Source organism: Medicago truncatula, chromosome 8 (genome assembly GCF_003473485.1).
Source record: "Medicago truncatula cultivar Jemalong A17 chromosome 8, MtrunA17r5.0-ANR, whole genome shotgun sequence".
Lineage (NCBI taxonomy): Eukaryota > Viridiplantae > Streptophyta > Magnoliopsida > Fabales > Fabaceae > Medicago > Medicago truncatula.
Window position 1 is genome coordinate 12,254,490 of NC_053049.1, and position 12,702 is coordinate 12,267,191.

General features: G+C 30.1%; 1 protein-coding gene across 1 annotated transcript; it reads right to left on the reverse strand.

Annotated features, from left to right (window-relative positions):
* Window positions 1-1,982: 1,982 nt before the first annotated feature.
* Window positions 1,983-7,208, reverse strand: LOC120577463 (disease resistance protein RUN1). Its single transcript, XM_039829002.1, has 5 exons — window positions 6,688-7,208; window positions 4,510-5,659; window positions 4,112-4,417; window positions 2,375-3,978; window positions 1,983-2,288 (listed from the first exon to the last, which is right to left on the reverse strand). Exons 1-5 carry the CDS (start codon window positions 7,194-7,196, stop codon window positions 2,234-2,236), a joined length of 3,624 nt encoding a protein of 1,207 aa, XP_039684936.1. The 5' UTR covers window positions 7,197-7,208; the 3' UTR covers window positions 1,983-2,233.
* Between the last annotated feature and the right edge of the window lie 5,494 nt (window positions 7,209-12,702).

Below are 12,702 nucleotides of genomic sequence, written 5' to 3' on the forward strand. Positions count from 1 at the left end.
CTCAATCGAGATTTGAAGTAGTCTTAGAAAGTATGATCAATCTAGATTTGAAGTAGTCTAGAATTTCTCAAACAACTTATGAGAAAGGAAAAATAATCTATATGAATGCATTCATAGATTTTTTTTTTTTAAGGAAATTGTAAATGCACTTGTTAAAAAGTTCAAAAAAGGAGTTTTTAATTGAAATTGTTAGGTTAGACATCGTGATCGATGTTTATTCAGACCTCAGTTCCTCGTCTTTTTCTCAGTGTCTAATAATTATTTTCATTTCGTCTATCTATCTTAAAAGAAAAATTAAAAATGATGCATTCAACATTTTGAAACTCTAGAAATTGATTTTTATACATAAAACTTATCATATACTTCCTTTTTTTTACTTCTTAACAAATGTACTTATCTATATAATCTTTTTTTTTTTTTTTTTAAATTACCATGTTATTGGTACGAAATTTCCACCATGTTACCGATGATTAATTATCTCTATCGGGGAACTTGTGGGACGCACAAAGTGTGTTCTGACCTTCCAATCAATTTCTTTTTTCTAACGTAAGAGCAAGAAATCGAACGTATTTAAGGGTCAAAATCATTTATCACTTTGATTAATTGCATTTTATTTTACGAATTTTAAAGCTTAAAATTGAAGAGTTATGGAAAAAAGATCATTTCGGATTCTAAAATCCGGATAAATCTGCAATATTCTAACAATTTTGGAAAACTAATTTCGGACCAGGGATAAAATTGAAAAAAAAAATAGAGCGCGCGAGGAAAGGCATAGCGTGAAAAAAGTAAATCTCAACAAAGATTTATGCTTTTGTCTAGTTCTTTGCTCTATGGGTTGTTCAAACTCATGACCAGTTTCTAAATCCAATAAAGATAAAAGAAGTTGTCTTAATTCAATCCCCTGTTTTTTAACAAATCCAAAGCACAAAAAAAAAATTAATATATTTTATCAAAAAAATCTTGGTGATACTAAGCGTTGCATCTCCGTTGCCAACAAGCCGACTTTAGTTTTTCTTCTAGGTTATCTCTTTCATTGTCTTTATTGAGAGGTGGTTTTGGGTCAACTTTTGACCCGAAATCACTCTAATTATCTTTTTCTCTATTTCAATCTAAATAAGTGTTTTTCACATAGCTCTAGTTTTTTCTCCTTCATGATTTCGTCGATGCGGCGTAGAGTTCATCGTCTTGCGCAATGTTGTTTGGTTTTCCGTTTTGTTGTTGTTTTCATTTGGTTTCTATTGAAAAATCGACTATTCCATCAATGATTTGGGCGTCACCGTTGCTGATTCGGAGGCATATGTATTCTGGACATTTTAATTTTATCATATTATTTGTAGGCATTTTGCTGTTGTATGCTATTGACTTGGATGATGTGAGTTTCTTCGCATGGTGTTGATTCGAGTGTAGCTCAGTTGATAAAGATATTGTACATAATATATGCAATGACTAGGGTTTGAACCACACCCCATTATTCATCTTTTTGTTTTTGAAAGAACCCCATTTATTCATTATAAAAGGCTACTTGACATGGTTTTGATTCTCCTATGTTAATCAGGTATACCTTAGCTAATTTTAAATTTATTTTAAGGATAAAAAAGGTTGAAATAGTGATCTATCTTTCATGTTTCTTTTGCATTAATTTTTTTCCAATAAATAAATTAAATGTTAATTTTTATGTTTTTTCCGGTTATAAATTCATATTTAATTCATGTTTTGTTAGATAATTCTAATATTTTTGGGAGAGATTTTTATAATATTCTAAACTTTCTTGCAAAATTTCTTTCGAAATTCCGATAGATAAACATGAATTTGTTCATCATATAGTCGGCCTGTATTATTTATTATTCCATAGTCCACCAAAATCAAACTTGTAACGTAGAAGTTTGTTCTTCACACTGATGTTAGATAATTTGGTTTTTTGGTATGATCCACGAAAATGCAAACAGATAATGAATACAATTGAAAAAAACGAAAGCCATTAGTGACGTGAACAGCACCAGTTACAATCCAAAGCTCACATTTACATTCTTTTCATAAGCTATTATAGAGAGCTGAAGAAACCAACTTATAGAGATGACATAAGCTCCTCCTATAGAGCCTAACAATGGCTTATAATATTAGAAAAAGAAAACACGACTAGAGATTAAATCGGTGAGACATCTAAGTCATGATTCAACTAGTTCAATTGGTTCAATTATTGACTGCATGTCTTTACATAAGCTGCAACAGAATTTTATAACATGAGGTCTCCGCCAAATCCAATATGCAAGAGTTCTTCAAGTACACTCCTGTTCAAATTTTCAAACATAATTTTAACTTAGTGATTTCAATGTATAGTACATTAATATCAAGCAATTTTCCCTAAGAAGATTACCTTAAGTCTTTTGTTTCTACTGCTTCCAGATTGGGAGTTCCATAGACACTTTGCTGAAAATTCATTGCTGCTGGAACTGTTTCTTCTTGCTCATCAGATTTAGAACCCTCCACTGTGTGAGTTTCCTTACTTGTCTCAGATTCACATCCTTCTTCTTCCTCGACAACTTGACCTTCTGAGGAATATATCCATCGAAAACCACACTCTTTTATCACTGCTTCCATATTTTCTTCAGTACGAGCGAAGAATTTAAATGTAAGCTTTGAATTGTGAATGGCACTCATGTCATTGGCTTTTATTTCTTTGATTGCTTCCATTATTTGCTCACAACATTGTATATCGTACCATAAAAACAAATGATCCGACAATGTGTCAAATGAAGAGTAAGGATAAAACACAACACTTTCATCTCTAAAGAAACTTTTTATACTAATAAAATCACCGCAAGTGGTTTCTATATAGCATTTGCATCCAAGGTTTCGAATGCGACATGATTGATTTTGAGAAAGAACCAAGTAGAAAATGAAACCCAAATGATCCCTAGGGGGAAGTTCAATAGACACCAAAGTTTGTGTAGAATGGTAATGGAACCAGTCTCCATTTTTAAAATTTCCAGCTGGTAACATGTAGCAATTCTTACCTTTTATTAAACTGTCACCAATAAAGATGTTGATCCAGCCATCATCTGAAGATGCTTTTTCATTGGTTTCTAATACATCTGCTGGTAGTAGTGGTTTTGCTCCAAGTTCAATCCTTACAATGGCATCTTTCAAAACGGAAACAAATGAATGTTGATCCAATTTGATGCAGTTAGGGAGGAGAAAAGTACACTTATTTTGGTGTTTTTTGGTTTGTTCATTTGTTGAATTCAACACATTCTGAAGAGATTCACAATTCCGAACATGGAACCACTGAATGGATTGTGGAAGAGAAGGTATAGATTGAAGCATTTCACATTTATCAATGTCAAGAAACATGAGTCTTGGAAGACAATTAATGCTTTCAGGTAAGCTTATGATAGCACAGCCAGATAGTGTTAAATTCTCCAATGATGATAGCAAGGAGATGCTGTCTGGGATTACAGATAAATTGCGAATAGCATTGAAAATTAAACTTCTAACAGTCCTGAAGCAAGGGCTAGGTAGTATTTTATGGAAGGTCGTTAAATTGTCTTGCTCATTCATCTTTGAGTCAGAAAGTGTCATATGGTTTGCAAAGTTTTCAGGGAGATCCAAAAGACCCTCACATATGTGAAAAGTAAAATATTCAAGATTAGTTGATGATGTGAACCCAGTTGTGGTTGTGGAAGGATCATTAGTGTTTTGGGATATTGTTATGAACTCTTGGAGATTGTAACATCCACCTGCCCAAAGTGTATGGAGAGATTGTGAACGAGTGATGCCACAGAGGCTCTTAAGTGACTTACATTGAGTCACAGCGAACTCTTCAAGCTTTGGGAGATTGAAAATAGATGGGTAAACATGAGACATGCTTACACAATTGTCAAGCATTATATGCTTGAGATTTGGGGCATTGGAAAAATTTGGACACTCTATCAAGCATGCCGAATCACGAAGGTCTATTCTCTCTAAGCTCGGAAAATTCTATAACAATATATAATGGAAAAACAAGTTAGTTTATGATTTTTCCTAATCTTGAAAATATTCAATTTTTATTGAAATGAATTAGCTTTTCTCATATCAAAAGATAAACAAAAACATAACAGATACATCATACCTGTGCTCCGTTCCAAAGTTTTTCCAGGTTGCTATATGGAAGACAAAGTTCAACAAGCTTCCATGGAGAAAAATTTGATGGTAGAGAATTTATTGGATATGCACTCCATTCAAAACTTCTCAAGTTGTTAGGCAAAAAATCAAGGCCCTCGGGAAGATGCACAGAAATAATTCCCTTAGCATCTAGATTTCGGTCTACGAAAGCAAGTAATCTTAGGTTTGGCATCTTTCTGAATGCTTTAGAGCACAAATTTATGCAGGTAATTTGATTCATATCCAAGCATATGCTTTCAACTGCACCAGTCCCCTGGTAAATAAAATTTAGAATCGATGTTAGTACTTTGTGGTAAGTTGCAGTTATATATATATATATATATATATATATATATATATATATATATATATATACATGTTTTTTGGAATGCAAGTCAAGGTATATATCATTCTTACATTATTGTTTGTCAACACATCACAAATTTCTTCAGCATTCCACAATCTACTGCGTTGTCCAGGGTTTTTGATAGATTCTTCACGAACAATTTGCCTACCCATCTCTCGTATCAAATCATGCATCTGTATGCCATTGGCTGAAGTAATAGTTACAAGAGCCTTGTCTAAAAGGTTTCTTATCCCAATATCTGCAAATAAACCACACGCATTTAATATTTTTGTTACTCTGCTTTTGCTTCCACAACCTTTGAAAAAACATGCAATGTCTAGAAATATATCTTTCTCTGTATCATCTAATTCATCATAGCTTAATCTCAACACCTTTTGAATTTCAGCATTGGGAATTTCCTTCAGTTTATTTAGAGCGCTGTCCCATTCTTTTTTACTTTTTGTAAGAAGAAATGAACCCAGAACTTTCAAGGCCAAAGGGTTGCCTTTGGCGTAAGAAACTACATTGTTTGATATCTCCTCATATCCCTCATTGGGAAGGATTTTTTTGAAAGCATTCAAACTGAACAACCTGATGGAATTTGGAGAGTTCATTTCCTTAACTTGATGAATATCGACAATTCCTCCACCTATCAATACATGCTTATCTCTGGTTGTCACAATGACTCTGCTACCAGCTCCAAGGCAATCATGCCCTGCTCCAATCATATTATCTAGAAGTTCTAAAGTACGAACATCATCTAGTACAATGAAAGCTTTCATGCGTTTGAGTCTTTTCATAACCATAGATGATATTACTTTAGGAGTCTCAATATGAAGATCTTCCCCTAGTAACTTAGAAAGAAGTCTGTTGTATGTGTAACTGAACCCATGTCTCTTTGATTCTTCTGTGACATTTTCTAGGAAGCAACTACCTTCATACATGGAAGATACCTTCTGAAATATGGCAGCAGCAAGGGTTGTCTTTCCTATGCCTCCCATGCCCCAAATTCCAATAGTTCTAACTTCTCTTGAATCTACTTTTAATAATGATTCAATGCTTGAATAGTTTTCATCTGGTATGAACAAGCATCTAAGTTCATTTGTATACTTTTGATTCAATTTTTGGAGGACTGCTTTGATGATGTCTCCAATCAAGTCAGCTTCAGTCCTAAAATATAAGAATACAGATAAATGCTTTTGATTCAATTTTTCTTCAATTTTTGAAGTTTTGCAAGTTGGAGAGAGATAGATACAAAAAATAGATGGTGGATCCCACCATCATTAGTTATATTTTATTTTTTTCAAGATTTTAATTGTCCTTATCTCTTTAAATTGAAGAAATGGAGAAACACATAAATAGAGAGGATCCTAACCCTATAAAATGGGTCTGTTTGTTATAGCTTTTTTCAAAATAGATTTTTGTAGTGTAAAATGTTTTTGTTATAATTTTTTAACAAAGAAATTTTCAAGGAAAGCTTTGTCAAAAAAAAAAAAATCAATTCAAGGAAAGTTTCAAATGAAAAATTCGTTTGAATAACTTATCTTAAAATGTCATTTTAAGTATTTCATCATTTTGTTAAAAAAAATATTGGATACTAAATTTTGAAAAAATCTCTAAAAAAAAGCTATTTCAAATAACTTTTTATAAAAATCATTTTTTAAAAAATGTCATTTTGAAAAAATATGTAATTTTTACTATGTCAAAATATCTTTTTTAACTTACACTAAATGAGTTTGAAATAACTTATACTATTTTTGACTAAATTTCCAAAAAATATCCATTTTTTTGGAATCTAAAACAAACGGGCCCATGTCTTACCTCTATGTTTAAAAAAAAAAATAGATTTTGAGAAAAGCTAATCCTAATAGTTTTTTATTTTAGAGTGAAAATAGATTTTTTTTTTATAAAATAATTTTGCTAAAAATCCTAAACAAACACTTAAAAATGATAAAATAGATGTTTTTTTACAACAAAAAAAAAATAGAATTTTTCATGAAAAAATCCAAAACAAACGGGGCCTATATCTGTTTTCTTGATAAAAATAATCGAAGTTACAAAATTTTATTTGTTTATTTAAAATAAACTATTTTTTATCTTGGTCCCCTGTATAAGAGGAAACTCCAATTCATCATTTATATCATAATTTTTTATATAAAAAAATAAACTTAGTGGTGGAAATGATCCTTAGGCATTAGAATTTGTAAAAGTAGAAGCAAAGAAAATACCTATATGTACTTGAATCAAAGCCAGATAAATTAGCTACTTCAAAGAGAGCAATCTTCCACCTTTGAATCTTATCTTTGCCTTGTTTCTTTTGTTTCAACAACGCTGTGTGGTAACTTCCTGTCTGCTTTCGGACATGTGAAGCTTCTATACGGTAGAACACAGGAATAACAACAACGTTGTCTTCGTCATTTTTTTTGCACTTCATTATTTCAACGAGTTCATTCAAACACCATGTTGAAGATGCATAGTTTTCTGAGAACACAACCAAAAATAAAGCGGATGCTTTAATTGCTTTTTCTAGTTCTTCCCAAACCTCTTCTCCTTTTTCGATTCTATAGTCTATGTAGGTTTCGATGTGGTTTTTACACAAAGCCGCATGAAGAAAGCTTGTAAAATTGGTGCGAGTATCCTCCCCTCTAAAACTGATAAAAACATCGTGTTTTTTGAAAGGAGAAGAAGAAGAAGAAGAAGAAGCCATAACTATCTTTGAATGTTTATGCTTTGGTTGTGGAAGATACAGACTACTACAATAACATTGTCTTGAACTTTTATATTTATGATATTGGTAACATCACGCTTTCTTTTTCAAGTTAATGTTGAATAGTTTTTTTTTTTTTTTTTAATGAATAAACTTAATTTAAATCTTCAAAAATTTCGTGGCATAATTTAATCACCGAAAAAGATGATATCTAATTAGTCTATGATATTTTTTATAGGGTTAAATATGTTTTTGGTCCCTATAAATATATCAACTTTTTGTTTTAGTCCCTCTAAAATTTTCCTACGATTTTTAGTCCCTATAAAATTTTCAATCTTCACTTTTGGTCCCTCTTTTAAAGTAAACTCATATGTAGAATTCATATTATTTAATAAAACTTTCCAGAAAAATTAAAAATATTATAAGAATCACTCCAAAAAAAATTCAGAATTTTTTAACAAAACATGAATTTAATATGAATTTATATATTTTTTACAGTTAAAAATTCATATTTAATTTGTGTTTTGTTAAAAAATTCTAATTTTTTAAAGGAAATTTTTTTAGAATATTTTACATATTTCTGCATAATTTCATTAAAAAATAGAAAAATTAAATTAAAAATAGGGACCAAAAGTAGTGATTGAAAATTTTATAGGGACTAAATGTTGAAGGAAAATTTTAGAGAGACTAAAACGAAAAGTTTACATATTTATAGAGACCAAAAACATATTTAACCCTTTTTTATATAAGAGATAATAAATCTTTTATTTTTTTTAATTACACAGGGGCTAGTTTAAGTCCCATATAAAAATTTGAGAGATAAATTTCATACTATTTATCATGAGACAGAAATGGGAATTGTTTTTGTTGGCAAAGTCTATGGTACACCCAAAATATTTAAGTGTACAGGTACATCAAATTCTTAAATTAATAGTTAAATGAGTAGTTTTTTCTACTGAAAAATATAATTTTTTTATCATTTATAATTATAATAACTAAGCTTATTTACCAAAAGCACAATGAAATAAAATTGATTTATTTTTAAATTTTTATCACTCATAATAGAGAAAATTGATTATTTTTTACAATAATATGTAAAAAGTTTACTATAATTCTTATAAAAATGAAATTATGTTTTTTCTTATGAAATGATACTTTCTAAAATATAAATGCCAACAAAGAGTTCTTTACTTCATAAAAATAGTCGTTATCCTTAAATAAAAAAAAGTCGTTAATTTATAAATACAAAACACAAGAGTATCGATACACTTTAATCTACGAGTATACAGTATAACGTCCTTGATTTTTTCTTCTCTTATCAAGTTGACAGAAATGTTAGCTTTTTCACACCTATCACATCTCACCCATGTGATCAGAACAACATTTTCTTGTATGATAATCCCCACCAGGACTACCCTATGTCTCGCTTTTACTTAGTCGTAGCTTCGTAATGGCCACACGTTCAAAGTCCAATTGTTATGCATCTTTCCTTCACCTATATTGGTTGGAATATATTCTTTCTACTATGAATGTATCGTCCAAAAACATTCAATTTTGTGTTTATTGTTTATTGTTTAATGGGTTTTGTTAATTGGGTATGTGGAAAAAATTAGCTTGTAAAAATGATGATGCTATGAATTTGTTCGAAACCAACACTCCTTAATTTTTTTTTTGCATTATCCATTACCACTTGCACTTTACTCTCTAGTTGCACCCTGTACTTTATAATATCGAAATCAATATATATTTACCTCTTGGACTACATGCATATGCAGGAAGAAGTTGAAGCTAATGCCTCTCTGGGGAAGAGTGGAAGAAATTTGACTGTAATTGCACTTGAATTTAAACTGAAGAAAACTGGAAATTTGGTTTATCTTACTAATGAGGGTCGTGAAATTAGAGACCCAGCTCTCTTATTAATAATAAGCCCTTAAAAAATACAATTTTTTTAAAAGAAAAATATAAATAATTTTTTTTTCAAATAATTATAATATTTGTTGTTATATGTAGGCCAGTGGCGGAGCCACGTACCATTGAGAGGATGCACTTGCATCCCCTGACTTTTAGAAATTACTCCTAAAATTTTGATTTTTTTTCCACTATGAACCTCCTGGCATTTTTACTCTGCACCTCCTTACCAACTCTCATAAGGCTGTTGGATTGCTTCCACATTCTCTTGCTAGAGTTTGTACCCTTTTGACTCTTTTTTGTTCACTTTTTTGCAAATTGTACATATCAAGTGATAAACTATAGGAAACATGGACATAGGCATGCTAGGCTCTCAAATCAATTTTACCTTTTAATTTTATCTTTAAGAAGCATTTTCCTTTTACATTTACCTTAAATTTTGCTAAACTCCGGTTTGTGAATTGTTCTCATATGCAAATTATATATTATTATTATGGGTAGAATATATGTCAGTTAATAATTCATAATTATAAGAATATATGTGTAGTTGTGTAATTTTTATTAGTAATCAAAGTTGAAGAGCTTGACAAAAGAAAGCGATCATTTAATTTATCAACTAGATGAGAACATTTTTAATGTTATTAGAGTTTTTCTTTTTTTTGAACAAGTATTAGAGTTTTTCTTTAACAACAAAAGAATCAATATCTTTAAAAAATGAAGAATAAATATATTCACGACTAAGTTCACATGCAAGGATGAAGCACATGTGAGTAGTCCGCATCTAGTATATTATATGATTTTGGCAGGGTCGCCCTAAGTATGGTTGGGAGAGCAGCAACTTAAGACACCATTTTATTAAAGACATTAAAATTATTATTTTTACTTAGTAATTAGTATTATATAGAAATATTTATTAAATTGCTTTGACTAATTATATTGACAAATATTTTTAGAGAATTTTGATTATGAATGAATATTTTGCAACAAAAAGTACAAGAAAAAAAAACATTGGAATAATTATAAAGAACACAATTTTATTGATTAATAAGGACACAAAAAATCTACGAATCGACCTTAGATTTTGGATGTAAACATTTAGCTTTTTTTTTTTTTTTTTTTTAAGAATTTAGCATTGTGTCTGTTATAGGTGTTAGTTTTGGCATAAGAATATTATATATATATATATATATATATATATTATAATAATTATTAATTAATTAAAATTTTAAAAGTTTGAACCCTCTGATCTTGGGTCCTGACAACGCCACTGATGTAGGCGAATACAAGTGCTCTAGAAAAACAAGAAAAAAAGAAAGTAATATTGTACTTTCATTTGTAAATATGGAGGCCTTGAGGAGGGAACTGAATGGAAGGAGAATAGAAAGTAGTGATGACATATAGACCTCAAATCCATCAAAATTAGGCCCAAAAGAGATAAAAGAAAAATACAATTAAAAAAAAAAAGGACATTTGCTATATATGGGAATTGAACGCACAACACTACCATAGTTAAGGCCGCACCTTTTGTCTTGTAAATGTTTCTATGCTATGTCTATATATTAAAATTTCAATGCATTATATATTAAAAAAATATATATTTTGGACCACAAAATAGGGGAGGCCCAACTCTATAGAGTTGTTTGCACCTCCCCATGGTCGGGTCTGTTACTCATGCTACCTTCTATAACATGGCCAGCTTACCATTTCCTAAAATTGAGCTCTGGTGGGTCTTTTTATTGTCAACTACACATTTTGTGACCAGGCATTTTAGAAACATGGAAAAGTGAAGAATCTTTTATCCACAATTTGGTTATTTTATCCTTCTCAATCTCCACTTCCATTAGTCAACTCCAAGCTTTAATCATTGGATTACATACAAGTGGTTTAAATAAACATTTACTTGACTTTTTATTTGTTATTATATTTTTAGGACATTCCTTGAGCTTGTAAGAAATGGACCATTGCCAAGTTTTTTATCAGAAGTATTGTTTAAGGATCTCAAGTTGCTATTATTGTTTTTTAGTAGTTGCTATTATTTAAAACCTAAAGTATTTTTCAACCTAAAATATTTTTATTCTTTTACACTAGACCACTAAAGTATTTTTATATCATTGTTTTTTAAACCTAAAGTATTTTTATTCTTTTACACTAGACCACTAACTCAATCGAGATTTGAAGTAGTCTTAGAAAGTATATTCAATCTAGATTTGAAGTAGTCTAGAATTTCTGAAACAACTTATGAGAAAGGAAAAATAATCTATATGAATTCATTCATAGAATTTTTTTTAAGGAAAATGTAAATGCACATGTTAAAAAGTTCAAAAAAGGAGTTTTTAATTGAAATTGTTAGGTTAGACATCGTGATCAATGTTTATTCAAACCTCAATTCCTCGTCTTTTTTTCAGTGTCTAATAATTATTTTCATTTCGTCTATCTATCTTAAAAGAAAAATTAAAAATGATGCATTCAACATTTTGAAACTCTAGAAATTGATTTTTATACATAAAACTTATCATATACTTCCTTTTTTTTTTTACTTCTTAACAAATGTACTTATCTATATAATCTTTTTTTTTTTTTTAAATTACCATGTTATTGGTACAAAATTTCCACCGTGTTACCGATGATTAATTATCTCTATTGGGGAACTTGTGGGACACACAAAGTGTGTTCTGACCTTCCAATCAATTTCTTTTTTCTAACGTAAGAGCAAGAAATCGAACGTATTTAAGGGTCAAAATCATTTATCACTTTGATTAATTGCATTTTATTTTACGAATTTTAAAGCTTAAAATTGAAGAGTTATGGAAAAAAGATCATTTCGGATTCTTAAATCCGGATAAATCTGCAATATTCTAACAATTTCGAAAAACTAATTTCGGACCAGGGATAAAATTGGAAAAAAAAAATAGAGCGCGCGAGGAAAGGCATAGCGTGGAAAAAGTAAATCTCAACAAAGATTTATGCTTTTGTCTAGTTCTTTGCTCTATGGGTTGTTCAAACTCATGACCAGTTTTTAAATCCAATAAAGATAAAATAAGTTGTCTTAATTCAATCCCCTGTTTTTTAACAAATCCAAAACACCAAAAAAAAAATTAATATATTTTATCAAAAAAATCTTGGTGATACTAAGCGTTGCATCTATGTTGCTAACAAGCCGACTTTAGTTTTTCCTCTAGGTTATCTCTTTCATTGTCTTTATTGAGAGGTGGTTTTGGGTCAACTTTTGACCCGAAATCACTCTATTTATCTTTTTCTCTATTTCAATCTAAATAAGTGTTTTTCACATAGCTCTAGTTTTTTCTCCTTCATGATTTCGTCGGTGCAGCGTAGAGTTCATCGTCTTGCGCAATGTTGTTTGGTTTTCCGTTTTGTTGTTGTTTTCATTTGGTTTCTATTGAAAAATCGACTATTCCATCAATGATTTGGGTGTCACCGTTGCTGATTTGGAGGCATATGTACTATGGACATTTTAATTTTATCATATTATTTGTAGGTATTTTGCTGTTGTATGGTATTGACTTGGATGATGTGAGTTTCTTCGCATGATGTTGATTCGAGTGTAGCTCAGTTGATAAAGATATTGTACATAATATAT

Coding starts and splice junctions, on each gene's coding strand:
- LOC120577463 (XM_039829002.1), bottom strand. CDS start 7,196: ATGGCTTCTTCTTCTTCTTCTTCTTCTCCTTTCAAAAAACACGATGTT. Junction 4,418..4,509: donor CAAAAAACATGTATATATAT/ATATATATATAT, acceptor TTTATTTACCAG/GGGACTGGTGCAGTTGAAAG. Junction 3,979..4,111: donor AACTTTGGAACGGAGCACAG/GTATGATGTATC, acceptor ATATTGTTATAG/AATTTTCCGAGCTTAGAGAG.